Source organism: Alexandromys fortis, unplaced genomic scaffold, assembly GCF_014885135.2.
Source record: "Alexandromys fortis isolate MF-2015 unplaced genomic scaffold, M_Fortis_MF-2015_v1.1 scaffold_9, whole genome shotgun sequence".
NCBI classification, from domain to species: domain Eukaryota; kingdom Metazoa; phylum Chordata; class Mammalia; order Rodentia; family Cricetidae; genus Alexandromys; species Alexandromys fortis.
The window spans coordinates 3658190-3677275 of NW_026067892.1; the positions used below are offsets into that span (position 1 = coordinate 3658190).

At 46.3% G+C, this 19086-nt stretch overlaps 1 protein-coding gene across 1 annotated transcript in view; it reads right to left on the minus strand.

Annotated features, from left to right (window-relative positions):
* Btbd9 (BTB domain containing 9) overlaps positions 1 to 19086 on the minus strand; it is a 353804-nt gene that overhangs the window by 54291 nt on the left and 280427 nt on the right. Inside the window, exon 9 of the mRNA XM_050138586.1 lies at positions 9485 to 9592. Within this exon, the coding sequence (XP_049994543.1) occupies positions 9485 to 9592 (108 nt within the window). The remainder of the gene's footprint in view (positions 1 to 9484; positions 9593 to 19086) is intronic.

The window sequence follows — 19086 nt, forward strand, 5'->3', positions numbered from 1 at the left end:
ATGGGAGGCAGTGGCGGGGAGGAGGCAGAAATGTTTAATAAATAAATAAATAAATAAATTTAATTAAAAAAAAAGCACAGGTATGGCCAACTAATTGCCTGTTGATGTTTCGGGCGCTAAAACATTCATCTCCTTGAGGCCTTTCTTCGCTCAGAAGCAGCAGTGTGGCTCAAAAGCGCTCTGAGTCTGATGTGGCAAACAGGCCCCTCCACAGACAGGCTCTGAAACTCAGGGGTCTGCCCCGTTAAGACTAGGTCTGTGTGTTCTATCTGAATTCTGCTGGAGACGGGGAGGGTGGGGTGGGGTGAGGTGGGGTGGTATATTCCTCTTACAAGGATGTGTTTCTTTATTGTTGAAATTTTTAAAGTCTTGACAAAAATTAACAACAGAATTTGCCCTTTAAAAAATAAGGGAAAGAACATGACTGGCTTTTTCATTATTGTCAAAGTGTGAAAAAAAAAAAACAGAATTGAGTATGAAGAGAGAAAAATAAACTCTTCATCCAGCTGTTTGAAAGTGACATTACACAACCAGCACCCATTAATTGGCTCACGCATACAGAAGGAAGGAGTAAACATGCTCACTAGTGCAAACCTGCAGGGACGAGAGGAGGGAGGAACCTGGATTTGCAGCTGAGTCTCAGGCACAGCCTTTCCCGAAAACTGAGCCTGTCACTGACTGGGACTTCTCCCCAGCAGCAGCAATGGAAGATATTACCCTCATCAAATCCCACTTGCTGCAGCTAACAACATGGCTCAGTGGTAGCCAGCATGTTTGGCTTTTGTGGAGAACCTGGGTTCGATTCCTAGCACCCACATAGTGGCTCACAACCTCCAGTAGTTCTAGTTCCAAGGATCTGATCTCTGCGGGAGCTGAGCACATACGTGGTGTACTCGCAGGCAAGACATTCAAACAAATAAAGTCAAAAGAAAAAGAGACTTGCCTTTTGGCATGTTTGTGACAACAGCATGGCTAGCCATGACTTCCTAGAACTCAAGGTTTTTGTTCTGTTGAATTCTGGCTGAGAGATAAAATAGGTGGGGAAATTGCTTCCTTAGCTTTGTCACCACCAATGGGAAGGAGATGCGGAGAAAAGCTAAGGGCAAAACAAGTCACTAGGTCTAAATGAGCTGTTTTCCCTCCTCACCACACTCTCAAGGAGGCTCTGTGCCTGAAACTCTCCACCCTAAAATGTCCTCTTGCCCTCAGCCAGGGAAGCGCTTGCTCTTTCTCAGAGTCCCAGTGAGTAAACAGCAGTTAAAGAAACAGCCCAGGACAGACAGACATGTGCTTCCTGGGGTCTGAGTGCCTGACATGCTGCTAGGGCACAGAGCTCCTCAGATGGGGATGTCACCTTGTGGAGAGCAGGAGCAGGCCAGGGGAGCCCAGGCAGGTCTTCCTGGGGAAGTCATGGAGTAGATTTCATAGCAGAGTGCTGTAGAAACGTAGCCTTAAGCAAGCCTCAGTTGGGAGGCTGGCAGGCCCTCCAAGAGGGTTGGGAGGAGGGTGCTGCTTGGGCTCTTGGTGTCAAGTACCCACGGAGCTCCACACAACACTCACAGCCTTGACTTGCGCTGACAGGGAAGACACAGGTGGCTTTGCTGGCTGGCCGAGGCCATGCAAATGCAGGCAAGGGCACACAGCTATGGAGTATTATGTCTGCAGCAAGGAAAAAGCTTCCTCAAATGGAGCTTTTTCTAAAAATATTTTTCCATGAAATATGTGAAAATTGGCTAGGTAACAAGGAGGGCACAAGGAAGGGACTCAGATCTCCCTGGGAAGGGGAAATAGAAGAGATTTCATGGGTGGACTAGAGGTGGATGGGGGAATCAGGTTGGGGGGGGGTCGGGGAGAGTACTGAAAGAGATGACTGGAAAGGGGGCGAATTTCGGGGTGAGGTAGTGCAAGGATGACCCCAGCTAAGACTCCTAGCAACAGTAGCTATATAGCCTGGACAGGCCGTCTCCTGTGGCTGTAAGATACGGTGCATGTGACCCTGGCAAGTTCCACTGCGGGTGGGGAAACGGAGAGTACGGAGTTTTATTTAGGAAGAGAGCATTGGGAGGATAGTGGGGAGGAAGGGAGACATACAGACAGAGAGACACAGAGAGAGGAGAGAGCTATCTCTTCAAAACAGCAGGGAGAGAGAAAAGAGGGGGCCTAGACAGGAGCTGGCCTCAAGAGAGATTGGGAGTGGGTGGAGCTTATCTCTTAGAGGGACTGAGGACTGTCTGGATTCATCCTGCCAGCTGACAGGGAAGGCCAGCATAATCCTAACAATGACCAGAGGAGACTTCCAGGGGAGGGGCTGGGACACAACCCAGCCACATAACCTTTGACCTATACTCTTTCTTGCCTATGGATGTGCTGGGGTAAAGGTGGCACAGAGATTTTGGGGGTGGCCAACCATGGGAGTTGGCCATGGTCCAACCTGAGACCCATGACATAAGAGGAAGCCCTGGCACTGCCCAGAGACCTAGGAGAGAACCAAACAGAACTGGGAGGGGGGGGGGGAGAAAGGATGGATGGATGTAAACATAACGATGCCTAAAAATATTCTGCTATACTCATAGATTGGTGCCTACCCCAATGTAATCAGAGAGGCTTCATATCCAGTAACTGATGGAAACAGATGCAGACCCTCAGCCAATCATTAGGCCGAGCCTGGGGAATCCTGCTGAAGAGAGAGAGGAAGGACTGTACAAGCCAGACGGGTCAAGGACATCACAAGAAAACCCACAAAACTAACCTACCTGGGCTCATTGCAGCTCACAGAGAGTGAACTCACAGCCAGGGAGCCTGCATGGGACCAATCTGGGCCCTCTACATATATCTGGCCCACTTGAGGGACTCCTAACAGGGGCTGTTACTTGGGAACCTACTCTTCATACTGGGCTGTCTTGTCCAGCTTTAATACAAGGGGAGGTACTTGTAGTCCTACCACAACCTGATATGCCATATTTTGTGGACATCCAAGGGAGGCCTGCCCTTTTCTGAATAGGAAGAGAGGAGTGGTGGATTGGGGGTGGGGGTGGGAAGAGAGGAGGGAAAAGTTAGGCAGAGAAACACACAGAAAGCAATTCAAGGCACTGGACTACCAATGGCTGACCCTAAGGGAGTCAGGCAAGGTCACTTGGGGGACTTAAGATATAAGACAACACACACTACATACATTTTTGCTTTTTTCTATGTCTGAAAGCCTCTAATGTGGCTTCAAAGTATAAAGAGAAAGCAGGCATGATGGCTCGCATCTGTTGTACTAGCGCACTCAAGAGGCAGGAGTATTATCACAGATTTGAGGGCAGCCTGGTCTACATGGTTAAGTCCCAATGCAGCCAGGGCTACCTGCCTAGTGAGCGCCCACATTAAACAAACAAGGGCAGGGAGATGTCTCAGCAGGTAAAGGATCTGCTGGCAAGCCTGAGGACCTGAGTTGGATCTCCCAGACCTGCATGGTGGGTTCCCCTCATGGACTCCTTCCTGTAAGTTGCCCTCTGACCTTCACATGCATGCATAACCCCAAAATAATTGTAACTAAAAGTCAAAAAACAGAAGAACAAGCAAAAGCAGCAACCAAGGGAATGCATTAACAGAGGTGATGCAACCTGGAAGAGGAGATGCTGCCAAATGGAAGACTGCAGGGAATTTTCACAGAATGGCAGTGACAGACTCTTCTGCCATGCACTGTGAACTAGACAGACTTCCGAAAGAGAGCCACCTGTGCAGGATGGACGGCCAGTTTAGCCAAAGCACTGAGTCCTCAGCACCTCAAGGATGAAGAGACACTCTACAAGGGAAAATAAGATTTGACAAGAAACAAGAATTGGGTCAGCAGCAGATCCTGCTTCAGCAGCATTCGAAGCTAAGTGGCAGGAAGTCCAAGGTTCTGAAAGGCTGAATCTTTCTTTGTAAGATTTATTTATTTACTATGTATACAGTGTTCTGTCTAGGCACCAGAACTCGATACAGATGGCTGTGAGCCACCATGTGGTTGCTGAGAATTGAACTCAGGACCTCTGGAAGACCAGACAGAGCTCTTAGCCTCTGAGCCACCTCTGCAGCCCCTGAAAAGCAGAAGTTTATAACAGGAAGGAAACTTCTGGAGGAATCCAATTCCATGTCAAACTGTGATGCAGACATGTAAAAATTCTTATTCTCTGAATTTGACATACCTTTTCTGAAAAAAAGTTAATCTACAAGGTTTACTTTATACAATATCTATCAAAGATCTTTGTAGGGTCCAGTCATGACAAGCTCAATAGAGGTCTGAGTCTCAATAGTTTACCCTGAGGAAATATCTGGTTCCATAAAGACCACAAACTGAGACCACCCAGGCACCACCCAGGAACAGACCATCCATAGGAAATTCCTAACGTTCTAACCTCATAGATAGGACCACTTGCCAGCACATAACCTGCTAATGTAATTTTTTTTTTCTGGTTTTTGCCTTTAAATAATGCCCTCTAGAAGGGTGGGGCACCCCCTCTTGCCGCTGTTGTGCTAGTTGCTTTGGTGAGGTCCCTGCCTGCTTGTATTGTACACACAATAAACCTTGCTTTTCCATTTCAGTGAGTTGGTCTCCCTAGTGGTCTTTTGGGGTCCTCATGGACTGGGCATAACAATCTTAATTAAGTGTTCAGACTCAAAAGACCAAACAAGTATACTAGGCTCCAGGGTAACCTATGAGAGACAATGGAAAAGCAGCCAACCACTAGGACAGCACTGGGTGTTTCCTCCTTGTAGCACTGCACACAACTGTGTGTCCTGCACGTGATACGTAGTGATTGTTACTCAGGAATAGGCAGGTGGACACCCTGAGTGGTAAACCTCACACTCCAAATACAAAGCAATTTCCCTGGCCACAGCCATGAGCTCTGTCCCAGAATACTAGGGCATGTCCAGCTATAAAGTCATTGCTCCTAGGAGTCCCAGCTGGAGCTTCTAACTGCATACCTAGAGCCTCCAAGGCCAGAGGCTATTTATGGGCCAGGGATAATTTTTTTTTATCATAAGCAATGCTGCTTAACAGCATAGCTAATATTCCACTTCTGTGAGGTTTGGGGACAATGGATCAAGAAAGGGAGGGAACCGGGTCCAAGGTCAATATCTTGACTCACAGAGAAAGGATTTTGTTAACCCTTCATCATGCTCTACAAAAAAAAGAAAAAGAAAAGGAAGGAAGGAGTGAAAGAAAAAGAAGGAAGGAAGAAATAGAGGGAAGGAAAAAAGGGAGGAAAGAAGAAAAAAAGAACAAATGGAAGGAAGAAAAATAAAGAAGAGAAGCCAACTTAGATGGGAAAGCAAAGAAATCTTAAGTCACAGCTCTGAGTAGATTAGGAAGGATTTGCCCAGAATTAGCCAATGAGTGAACAGCAAGCTTCAGAAGCTTCGGTAATAGCAAAACTATACGATTAGGAACCTTGGGCAACAAAAAGCTGGTTAACAGGCAACTCCTTAGCAGTGGAACCATTCTGAGCACTCCCAAAAAGCCCCATCCATCTGTTTGGAACACGGCACACAGCTCTTCTCAGGAGGCCATGAGCTGAGAGGTGCAATGCGGGGTTTCCCACATTGAGCAGAGACTAGATACTGTGTGGACACTGTTTCTATAACCAGAACATCACGACAACTTCTCAAGGGTTTCCATTTCAGGGTCTTTGTGGCCACACAGAAAGTTATCTCCAAGTTATAGCAAAAAAGCATCACAAACCTTTACAATATTAATGTGGTCAAACAGCTGATAGGAGGAGGAAAAAGAAAAGAAAGACAAAAATGAGAAGTAGGAAAGTCAGAGTAAAACACGGGGTATCCATTTATCTGTTAACATAGTGGGAAGTCAAGAGGTTCTGTCCTTAAAGGTCGGACCAGAAAGTACAAGTCAGGTATATTGTTTATTTTTAAAAAGCTACATTAAAGTAGAACTAAAAAGAAAACATAACCCAGACGTGAGTAGGAAGTTAATAAAGCTGGCAAATGAATAAAGAATAAGATGCTGCTGACAGTATGGAAGTCGGCAGGAAACAAAAACAAAAACCCTACAGCAAGTCAAAGGTGCTACCTCTGAGGAGTGGGCAGGAAGATGCGAAGGTCACGTTTTGCTCTCCACTTACATCTCCCTGTTGTTTGCATTTCTTAGAAAAGATCAGGGCTCAGCAATCTAGAGGAGAGTGGAGGAAGAGAACCACAATTCGAATGTAAGGTCTGAGGGCTCATGGTTAGAACATGAGAAGAACAAGAGGTACAGACAAGTTTTTTCAAAACTATCAATACCAAAGCATGATTATTTACCACAGGAAGGATCCTTCATCTTGAAAGCAAGCAAGAGCAGGGCCAAGCATATAAGGGCTAAGGTCTCTGTGTACCTGACCACCCTACACATGCTACCTCTCAGTAAGAACAAGCTACAGCTCTAGAAGCTAAAAGAACCTTCTCTTTTCAAAGAGAAGCACATAAGTAAAGAGAACTGTTTGCACATCTTCTTAAGGACTACATTAAAGGTAGGGGTGAGACTACATCTACAAATATAAAACCATAACCACTGCTTCCACTGTTTCTAATGGAGTCAATTGAATCTTGCCTTCCTTTCCCTTCTTTTTGTTCTGATGAATCATGCACAGCTTATTAATATGTAAAATGCTACTGGAAAACCTGAGTGCTGCCATCGAAGTAGAAATCTTGTCAATTATTTAAGTTCATCAATTAATGGCAACAAACCAATAAGATGTTGATGGCCATGCAAAGGCATTGAGAAAATCTGTACACAGAGGCGTTTCTCAGTCACAAAACCCCAGTGAGCTCAAGACAAACCACGAGGACAGGCATCTGTGTAGAATTGACTGTGCTCTTGTTGAAGGCTTATGGAGCTCCCTGGATGGAGGTTTACAAAGAGAAGTACAAATGACAGAGGGGACTATCAATAATGCCAAAGATGGGGAGCTGTGCTCAACAGCTGGCTCTGAAGAGAGGATGCAGCAGGCGGCTCATGGGGTCTAGAGGCATGCCATTGTTTGTAAAGGGTTCCCGCAGCTTGGAACCAAGATATTGCCCCCCCTCCCCCCGCGCGCGCCTTTTCATGCTTCTCCTCCCAGGGTGGTTTAGTGTTCTTCATTAATACCTGGGTACTGTAAGCAGGGCTAAGTGGCAAAGAGTCCTGGATTAAAATTTGACCTCTGCTCCTTGGGAAAGATGCTTCTTCTCTCCAAACAATTCTTTTATAAAAATGAGGACACTATCCCACCAAGCACCCCGTATTCAGACAATGAGATACAATATATGAAAGTACTGGAAATACTAGTTAGCAAATAATGGTTTATTTTCCTGCATCGTGGCCAAGGTGCTCACAAGATTCATGTTCCAGGCACACTAGAGCAGAAAGGCTGTTTCTGTCCCGAGTGGTGTGTGAATAGCAGGAATGCACACTGTGCGAGCCAGGGCTTCTAAGAACCAGCTATAACTTCTCCTTCTGCTTCCATGACCTGTATCTGCTACATGCAAAAGACCCTGCTGAGCCTCCAAACAATGACGAGCCCACAAGCAGAGGCCATGGAACAAGCAGGAACACTCAAGTAAATTGTTAATCACACTGCTACATGAAGCTGGTTAAAGACTTATTTGTTACAGCCATTTGAGTGTGAACTTCACCATAAAACACTCCATGTGGTAATTATTCTAATAGTAGTACTGATGGTGTGAACCCTGAATCTGACATACTGTCATCAACCGCATGAAGAAATCATGGACCAGGGGCATAGCGCAGTAAGAGCAACTACCTAGCAGAATTCTGGCAAGCAACCAACCAATCAACCAAAGAGACAGACATTAGAAAAGAAATTATAGCCAAATAAGTGCACAAAAAGACACTCAGGAGCATCAGCCACGAGAACTGCAAACCGAAGCCTCAAGGGGGCCTGCTTCACTGCCCTGGGATTGACTGTGGCTCACAGATGACAAGGCTGGCAAGAATGAGAAACTGATCCCTCACATGCTGCTGAAGGCCATGCAAAATGGATCAGTGGTTCTTCAAAAAGTTAAATCCAGTCACTCTGACAGGAGTGCTGCGGACGGCGACCAGGCCAACACTGTCATCAAGTCACACTCATGCCACTAAGAAATACCATGCAGCAATTTTACTCCTGGGTATACACCCAAGACCACCTAAACATTATGTTCACACGCTCTCTTCTACCGGAATATGTAAAGCTAAAGAGAAAAGAACAATTCACATATCTGTCAGGATGAACAACTAAAGAAAATAAGGTCACACACTAGAATATTATTCACCCAGACAAAAGAAAATCTTCATATCTCATACAGTTCATCTTCAGGATGAACAGAACACGCCAAGGAGAAGAAACTGAGGATAAAAGGTCATACAGCATATGATTCCACTTACAGAGGTCTCCCATATTTTGCAAATCCAGAGACAGAAAGCAATTACAAATGCCGGGGCAGTTGGAGGAACATAGGTTTATGGGGGGATAATAAAGCTGCTGCAGAACATCAGCTAGTGATGGCTGCACAATTCTGTGAGTGTCCTGAAAACCACTCCATTGCACACTTTGAGCTTAGACGTAAAATGTCCCACAAAGGCCCAAGTGTAAAAATTTGTTTCGTCACCAGTCTGTGGTGGTACTGGGAGGTGATGGCAGGACCTAGTGAAAGAAAGTGAGGTAACCAGAGGTGACCTGGAAGGTGACACTGGGGTCCCTGCGCCTCTTTCCCTCCAGCTCCAGAGGCCACTTGGAAAGCTTATGATCATGGGCAGGAACCTCTGAAACACAAGCTATTAAAACTTCCTTCTGAGTAACCTGTTTCTCAGCGCTGTGTCATGGGGACGGAAATCTGACTAATACAGGATTGAAATTTTTTTTTTGTAATTTGATTTTTAAAGATGAAGTCTCAGCTTTGTTGTGCTCTGTCTCCCAGAAGAAACTCTCCCCTAAGAAGGCACCAAGCTCTCTTCATGTATCATGGCTAAAGATGGCCAGAACCCACAGAATTCTTCTTTCTAGGTGTTCCCACAGCCAGATAAGCTCAGGAGAGACCCAATGCCAAAGGCCTGTGAAGAGCCTAAGGCTCATGGCTTGCCTTGCTTAGTTTAGGAACTGGATGAGGTAAGATTTGGTATGAGGACCAGCACAAGTTAAGGAGTAAGGCAGAGTCCACAGTAACCAGTGAAGACAAATTCTATTAGGAAGTAAAAACCCCCTAAAATGGTAGTGTGGAGCTTGGAGGTCGGGGGGGGGGAGGACCGCACAGGAAACTCTTCCTTTCCCTGTTTGGACATGTCAATCATTTCCAAGTTCAGTTCACAAGTAAAGCTTATTTGGGCACGGCAAGTAAATCTCATTTAAATTCTTAACAGTCAAAAAGGAAACAAAGGATCATGGGACTGCACCGCACCTCCCTGGTGGCTGCATCATTCTTCTCAGAAGCCTCTGAGCTCCCAGAGGGCTGCCCCCGCAATCGAGAGGATGCTACTTACTTGCAGGACACTTTTGTTCTGTCAGCCACCATGGTCCACTGCTGCTGATTGGTGGAAACCTCAACGTAGTAACTGTAGCTTCGATTGTCACAATCCCAGAGTAATAACCTGAACAAAAAAAAAGATATTACATTGTGTTTGCATCCTAACTGTCATGGGGCCTTGTGTCATCCCTCCCTATCCACTGTGTCCCGTCCTGCATCCAGGCTGAAGACAGAAGTGAATCTCAATGCACACATGAAGAGAAAGGCTGGGGTCAGGCTGTGGGCCAGCTCTTTGGAAGTCTGCTTCCCTAACCACCCAATCCCAGGGGACCTCTGTCCCCATGGCAGCAAGGTTCAGACTGGCTTAGAAGGGAGAACATTCCCATCATCCTTTCAGGCTCTCCAGCTTTCATGTGCAGCATCGGAGCTAGCTGAGGATAGCACCCCAGAACCACTGCTCAGGGAACAGAGCTAGCTGGGGATAACACCCCAGAACCACTGCTCAGGGAACAGAGCTAGCTGAGGATAACACCCCAGAACCACTGCTCAGGGAACGAGTGCTTTCCCACGGTGCTAACAAGCCCTCACTTTTACCACGTTTCCGTGTGACCCTGGTAAAATTTCCTGATGTGGGAATACAGCTACCCCTTATCATCTATAAGCGACTAGTCCTAACACCCACCCCCCAAAGTCTGTGGCTACTCAAGTCCTTCAGTAACACGACATCTTAGATATATATTTTATATATACAAAATCTATGCAGTCATCCATTCTCACATACCCCTGACATAGGTGAACACAAATTCATAAATGTAGATAGACGTACACAAGTATAAAGATGAGTCTGTGTGTGGGCATCCTCCACAGACAAGGTCTTGTGGTGTAGGCTAGGCCAGTGAGGTCACGATCCCCCTGCCTAGCGTCTCCAGTGCTGTGATCAGAGGGCTGTTAACAGCCCACCTGGCCTTCTACATCACCCTCGAGTTACTTACAATATCCAATACAAAGCAAATGTGATCTAAATAGCTTTCTTTTGTATTTTTTAAAGAAACTGACAAGAAAAAAAAATCCGTGCTTTTTTATGCAAACAAAAAAATATCTTAATGTTCTATGAGGACCCCAAGCGTGAGAGAGCCAAATGCACCAGAAAACATAACCAGTATCTGGGAACTTACTCTCTCGGTTCTGCTCTGAGCCCTCTTTCTGCTCAGGTGAGAACTTCAATGGACTAGGAGTCCACTTTCATCAAGTTCAGTCAGAACGCACTTACCCAGGTTTCAGAATAACTGTTGCTTCTAAGGAAGGTACTGACTGAGAAATGGGATGAGGGCACCTTCTAGAAGGCCAGAGATGTGCTAGTTTGCTCCCAGTGGCAGCTACATGGCTGCAGGAGCATGTAAATATTCATCAGGCTATGCACGAACGATGTGTGAGCCACACATTTCACATGTGCGGTTCTTCAGTTAAAAACAGAATCCGAGTATTTCAATATGGGATCTGTATTTGGCTTCTGATTTCTACTATCTCAGCCGTTTTTGTCTAAACAAAGCAGATGCACTATCACACTGTTTAACAGGAAGTTGGATGCATGTGCTTCCAGTCAGCTACAACAGTGAGCACCCTGAAGGCAGTACCCATGTCTAAATAGTTTCTTGATACCCAGAGCTTGGAACAGCATGTCACTTGGAGCCAGTGCTCAGGGACGTCAGCTGGGCAAACACAGCAGTAACAGTGATGATCATGAGAGCCAACATTTCTTTAATGCTTATGTGGATCAGACCCATGTCAAGCGCTCTGCACAGTCTGCTCGATTATCTCCACCTCAATATCTATCCTCTTAGCAAGCATGATTGCACTCCTCACATTATATGGATGGTAGAAGTGAGCCTTGCGGCTCTAAGTGCCTTATCTAAGCTCATTGTCCCATGTGCATGATGCAGGATTCCAACCTGGCATCCTGATCAAAACCCAGGTCTGTAATCCCCAGCAAGTACTGCTGTTATTCCCACTTTATACATCTGGATCATTTTCCACTCTAACTTATCACTCCATAACTGCCATTCCTGGTGTCTTCTCTAATCCTGTGATTACAGCCAGTGAAAACCCTTGCACGAGTTCTCTCTCACATATAAGGTTACTGTAGAGAATTACTGCTCCTGTGATTGTCTCTGGATATTAGACGAGGGCTAGGCAACTGTTCTATCACTAAGCTATGGTCACAGCCCTTTGAGGCGGGGCCTAAGTTGCCAAGGCTGACCTTGAACTCTCACTCAGTAGTCCTAGGCCTTTCAGGCCTTGAGCCCCTGGGATGACAGGCCTGTGCCCAAGGCCCAGCTCCTTTCCCTTCAATTCTTTGTTTTGGACACGGCCATTCACTATTACAGATGAGGGAGCCTCAAGTTAACTGTTCTCACCTCACAGCTTGCAACAGGTTTCTTTCAAGACAACCCTCACTAGGACGCTTGGGGTGTTTTGCTTTTGTTTCTGGAGATAGGGTTTCTCTGCATTGCCCTGGCTGTCCTGGAACTCAGATATCTGCCTCCTGAGTAAAGGCCTGTGCCACCACGCCTGGCTCTCTCACTACGATTTGGAATTATTAATGGAGAACCAGAGGGTTCCAACCACCTATCGTCCAGGTAACTATGAGTCAGTGCTGATAGAGTACCCAATAAACACACTCGGTCCCTGTGAGGCAGAATCTAACCAGATCTCAAAATGGTCCATGGAAAGAGACTGCCTTGAGGATACAAGACATGGAGACAACACTGAGAGGTGACCAATTATGAGTGTGGTGGGTGTCCTCAGAGACTCCTAGAGTGATGTCAGCACTACCTGTAAACTGACGGTGGCGCACGCCTTCGATCCCAGCACTCGGGGGCAGAGACCGGCCGGGACAGTGAGAGCTGCACAGAGAAACCCTGGGGAGTGAGGGAGACCCTGTAAGGTCATGTCTGACATCATCTCTATCGTAGGTGCTGACATCACAGCATTTCATTCTACAGATGTCCCACAGTTTAACCAGTCTCTTAGTAAACAAAATTTAAGTAGTGAATAATATTTCACTGTTAGGAAAACTCTTTAATAAACATTCTTAGCTAAATCCACTACTTTCCTTGAAAAGGTTTGTAAAATCACTCTCATTTTGAGACTGTGGTATATACCTCTCTTCTCCCTCACCTTTAGCAGAAATCTGTAACAGGCTGCGCTGCCAGCAGACTCCAGCCAGCACCCAGTTCTGAGCGTCCCACTGACAATCTTACTTAGAAACACTGCTGCTGTTACACGGCAGACACATTTCATTCATTTGCAGGGATTTTTTAAAACTTATCATTGAACTTGAACATTTTGTGTATTTTCTATATTTATCCTATTGTTAATGACTTACAAAATGTCCTCCATAGCTAAAGGATATTAATTCACTGCCTATCATAGTTGGCATGCTAAAGATATTAATTTTTATTAGCCTAGTCCATCGATCTTTACCTCAATAATTTCTCCTAGCCTAAATTTTTTTCTTTCCTGAATAGCAGCCAAGAGTACATACTGGTTGAGACATCTCCTTTCTATTCTTCTATTAAGAGCCCCTGGGGAATGCAGGGTCACGGTGACTCTTGAGTGGGAAGGGACACTGGCGGATGGCAGGTTATCAAGTATAGAGCTCTGTCCTCTGCACGTGCAGCTTCAGAGGGATTCAAATTCATGTACCAGGGTGCCTATTTGCTTGGAACTTAGGCTTCATCAGGAATAAAATCCTTTTGTTGATTCAACTGAAAAAGCAAGTACAGTTTAAAACCCTAAAAGAAAAGCTGGCGCAGTCTCCTTCCTGTCTACGGATTCTTGTTAGGCAGTGTAAAGCCCCACCACCTTCCCTCACTCGCTCCTTTGTCTGCCTGCAAAGTCTGTTCTTAGGGATTTGCACTGACAGCATAGAGACATCTCTGGCTTGTAATCTGGCTGGGAATGTTTGCAGAGTGTCATCACCCAGCAGAGACACTCCTCATGACCTTAAAGAAGATGAGCTCCTCAAACATACCCCTCCCTCCTCCACCCCATTATCAGAAGCCATTTTCAAAGAGGCTGACTTTATCCCACCGGAGAGTCACCAGTGCAGATCAGGCCTGCGAATGGCTGCCCCAGAGCTCAGCATCTAATGAGCGCCGTGTGAAATGTCTGGTGACATTACATGTTGTCTCCCCCATCCCCCACTATCCTTACAGTGGGGGCGCCCGAAAAGCAGGGAAGTGCTGGTTTTAAAAAAATTGATTAGCAGATGTGATTCTGCTTACATCTTCCATAAATGGCTGGTTGCATACCATTGATTACCCGGGGCTCAGTTTACAGCAACTAATTGCTCTCCGTGCTGGTGTTTTGATATAAAATTCGATAGTGAGTATGATTTCAAAACTCTTGTCTTTGTGGCCAGAGTTAGAAGTGACTGGAGGCAAACCCAGTGGACTAAGTTTTCCCTTCTTAAAATAATTGCTCCCTCATCAGTCTGTGAAGAAAGTCTCCACACTGTAGCATTCTAATTGGAAAGCCTGCATTATGCATGCGATGACAAACTATGTTGTGCTGAATGGCATTTTTTTTCATCCCTTTCTTAAGGGATTAATTCCATGCCAGACTGTGAACAATGGCTGAAGCCTAACAGAAGAGATCAACAGTTTCTCCCCTGAATTGGTGTCTTTAGACCAGGAGCAAGAGCCTGTTTGCTTGTACCTAATTGCCTACCGTTTGTGGCAGCCTTGCTGGAAGACATGGGGACCTAACACACTGCTGCTGCTGCTGCTGCTAAGTTTTCTCATTTGGGGAAAGGAGGCAACCAAAGCAAGATCAACTACCCGGCTATTAGCAATGTAATAACTTAAAGAATTCATTTATAAATTTTCTGTCAAAGACATTTATAGCCTCAAAAAAGTATATATAATATTCTTAAAGAACCCTTAGGTTCTTTAGAAATAGTTGTCTTTCATTTAATAATTCAAAAATTATCTACCAAGCACTAAGCACTGTTAGGTAAATCTTTGAATCTACTTATCTTCCTGTTCCACCCTTGTGAATTTCAATATCCGCCTCTGATGGCTTCCCCAGGCTCCTGTGTTCTGACAGTTTATAATCCCCTGCATATGCAATGGAGGGTTTGCTATGACGGCACACTGCACAGCATCCTCTCTGAGAACTGCTTGGAGTAGCCCCATTCCAAAGTAGGTGTGGGAGTTCTTGGGCTCAGTTTGTCCTGCAGACCTGGCTGCATCCTAGGAAACAGACCCATGCTGGGCTAATCACATTTCATTTCTCAACCCGGAGGATGCAGTGAGCGTCTAGCTAATTGGCCCTGCTCACTTAAATGAGATAATGAGGAGGCAGATATTCCAGGGTGGTCTTCTTTCATCACAGGTACCGGGAAGGATGCAGTTATGGGTATCAGAAGCAGAGCCAGGACACAGTGAAACCGAGTGGGGCTGCTCCTGACCAATTCCTAAGTCTGGTTTCAGTACCATGACATGCCACCATGAAGCCACCTCATGGCTTAGGTTATCTTTACTTGGCTTTGTCACTTGGAATCAAAGGGGCCTGAGCTGGGTTCCCAGCGGAGCACACTGAGCACACTGGGAACAAAGGCGTCTGACAATGAGTGACAGAACGCTGCCTTGGGGACAGCAACACTTGGTACAACAGGAAAAGCAGAGGAAGAAAGGGGAGGAAAGCTCCCTTTGAATGAGGGTCTTCCTGCCGCAGGACAGGCTGTTTTTGTAGAGGAGAATGGCAGGACTGAGGGGTGACAAGGTCAAGGGGTGAGGATAGGTTCAATGAGGGGCTTCTGTGGGCAGGCACTGTGCACTGGCTAATCACCAAGCACACTTCAAAACCACCCAGCAGGGGTACGGTGAGCTTGACTAGGCACTTCCCTGGCCAAGGATCCAAGGGCAGGAAAGTGCTGAGCACTTCTTGACCGAGGGGTAGACTGGTGGAATGGAGGATCTGGGAAAGGTCAGGTATTGCGACCAAGCAGGGAACGTGTAACTCATTGAAGAGTCCAGTTACTGTGGCTGCATGGGAAGCACACAGACACATGTGAGGTACTTTTCTATCCCTGTGGTTGGCAAGGGGCAGGCAGTTGGCAACAGCTGCCAGAGGAGCTAACAGGCTCCAGAGAATCAACTCTACTAGTGAGAAACAGGGCTTTTCCCCAAGATGAAGGGCTCCTCCTTGTTGGTGCTTCTCAGGTGGGGGCGAGGCCCAGCAGAGCAGAGTTGCTGGAGGACTCTAAGTCCAAAACGAGTCTCAGCAGGGGCTACAGCCAGGCCACACAATGTTCTGAAGAGCATAAAGACTGAATGGCTGCCCTGAAAATCTCAGACATGAGAACAGTGAAGGAGGCCACGGCTGCAGAGGCCATGCCTACAAGTGGGCTCCAGCTTGAGAGCAGAGCGGATGCCAGTCTTCACCATCAGGGAGAGGGAACTGCAGCTTCTCACCAGAAGGAATGCGTTCTTGGCAAGTCTGTTAGCAGAACACATCAAAGCCTCCATCTCCTGTGGGATACTGCTTAATCTCTCACAGCTAGGATGCTCTGTCTGCCAGCTTTCTGTCACTGGGACAAAAGACTTGAGATATTAACCTTTAAAAAGGGTAAGGTGTTCTTTGACACACTGGCTTTGTTGTTTTCTTTTCAGAGAAGGTCTCACCTGAAACTGTGTAGATCAGGCTGGCCTCTGACTCACAGTGATCTGCCTGTTTCTGTGTCCCAAGTATTAGGATTAAAGGTGTGGCCCACCACACCTATAGCAGTTTGTGATGTCTCAGTGCCTGGCTGTCAGCTCATTACTTCTGGGTCCATGGTGTGATAGTGAGCAGTGAGGGAAGTGCTTATAGCCAGATGGCCAACAGGGGGCGCTGGAGATGGCCAGGACTCCAGTGTTCCCTCTACAGACATTCAGTGGATGACCTGCACACCCACCTTCACTAGAAGGTTCCTCCATGTCTGGAAAGCACCATGGGCTGGGCACCAAGCCACTCCTATCCAGACAGAGAAGATGAGATCTCCAGGGAAGTTAGAAACAATGGTCCTGCTCAGGGCTAATCTCACTCAGGCTCGTGATGGTCTGCTTCTGTACTGGTGTTTAGGCATTGATGCCCCAAGATGAAATAAAGGGAGGTGGCAAAATAAGACACTTGGACAGCTGTGGATGCCATCTCATTCAGACAAATGGCAATAAAAGTGGGGCTGCATGCATCTCTAGTTCCGACTTACACCTGGCACACTATAATCTAGGGACTGTAAGGAAAGCAGGCCTCTGGGGTACAACTAGGAACAACTGGAAAAGGAGAAGAACAAGACAGAACGAGTCATCTTTAGAAGCTACTGGGACATGGTTCTTTTCCTTAGGGACAGTGGACTTTAAACTCAAGTCTGGCCGATAACACAGGAACTGACTGCACAGTACCAGGGGCTCCACTGTCATTGACGCAGAGTGTGGAATGAGGAGGGACTGAGCACTGTATCAGCTCACATTTACACAGATCACATCCACTGTCTGTGCACACATCATCACACTTAGAGAAAAATAACAATTTATAATCTGTGCACTTTTAATTTCTCAATGCAAAGCTCTTTGTCTAAGTCAGTGTTAATTTTTTGGCACATGCTAAATACTGCCCCAGATACCTTTAGATTATTCAGTCACTTGGTAAACCTTTATTTTTTATTTAACAAGAATGTTCTGGCCCAGTCTTATGATCTGGATTTCATAATACATAGTCTTTCATTTTATGCTTTCCATGTGAATATGGGAAAACTATGTCTAGGCCAACGGTCTCAGAAGAAAAGTTCGTTCTTGTATTTTGAAGCTGACTCTTTTGTAATATAGCCCCTTCCCTAGGCAAGAAGGTGGCATCAAATGGTCATTGGCTGGCCTTGTGCTATCTGACAAGCTGACACTTCATGCTGCTGCAAACCTTTGGGGCACGGACTTGTTAAGCAGGTAGGTAGTCTTTGCAGATCTTTCCTGGTGTTTAAATTAGGCATTCTCAGGTTCCCTCTCTGCAGTAAGGCCATCTGCCCTGATCGCAGCAGCTTCTTCATCATGGTGCAGACATGCAATCAGTGAGATGGGCTCTCAGCGGGCACAGAAAAGGATCAGCTGGAGGCTGAGCGCAGGGAGCGGCTTCCTAGACATTCAGCCAGCTCACTTACAGCTTCGTTGGTTGGGAAGAGTATTAGGTGCCACTGTGACTTTAAAAGGCCAGAGTCAGTATGTCTAAGAGAGAAAGGCAATATGCATTTGTGTGATCTTTCCTGCCTCCCTTCCCCAAATTCTATGAAATTATAGGGAAGGTAAGACAGACAGACATGACAGAGAGCTTGGGACTGACTTTATACGCTAAGTGTTAGGGACCCGATTTCTCCAGTCTTTAATACACATGCCTCTATAGGGTAAAACAGTCCCACCATGGGCCTCCATCCAACAGGCAGGGGAGAAATAGACTCAACTAGCTCCCCATTTCCTTCATAATACCACCCAAAGGATGCTCCTGGGGGAGGGGCGCACCTGCCCCTGGCACACCACCTGCTCAACTGTCTGTCGTACACTTTAGGGGATGTACAGAGCAGGAATGCAGAGGATGGGGGAAAGAACGTGGATTACAGAAAAACTGCATTTCTCATAAGACATCACTGCTTCTTTCCTCCTCCCTCTCTCCCTTTTTCTTGGCAATGTTGGGGACTGAACCCAGGGCCTCACGCAGGCTAGGCAAGTGCTTTACCAACTGAGCTGCAGCCCCAGCCCACTCACTGCTATTTCATCTCTTACTTTATTCGTCTGCTCCTCCTCTGACTACATGCTAATGTGTGCTCACATGCATACAACCTACACACAGAACCAAGAAACACAGTCAAAAAGAAATTTAATAAGCTCCACAGTGCCTTTCTAGTCCCTTGGGTCGTGTTCACAGAATTTGTGTCTGGGGGAAAAACTCAAAATTTAGCTCTAGGCAGATCTTTGTATTCAACCAGGTGAGAGAGAAAAAGAATGGAAGGGCAAAACAAGGTAGGAAGACTTGACTCAATATTACAGGCAAGAGAACATCCCAGCAGAGATGAAGTATAAGGCAAACCCTTCCTATTCAATCACGTCCTTTCTCTACTTTTGCTCTTAGCAATCGCCTTTTCTTGTCTCTCTCAACACAGTCAGTAACGTTATCCCCATCTCTTTCTCTTTCTTAACCAGCCTGACCTCTTCACCTGAGCCAGATCTGGGTCCCCACCTCTACCCCAGCTGACACAATCTACAAAGTCCTGGGCACTTGCTGAGTGACTTTAAACAGTCCAGGCCTGGGCATCTCTCACTACCACCTGTGCTGGCTGTGCCTTCCTGGCCCACCTCCTGTGGCCAGTACCAAGTCTCCTATGTTCTATATAATCAAAGTCTGGCTAGCCGCCTGGCTGTCACATCTACTTGTCTTAAAACTTCCTCCCCACATCCATTTTCTGAACGTCTTTTGTGAGGTTCACATGAAAGCTACCCTCTGAATCACAAGACCAAAGCAGCAAGTCACATGCGCTACACAATGGTAGTTTATTCTGCGGCAAGGCCGAGGCGTGATAAATCATGACTC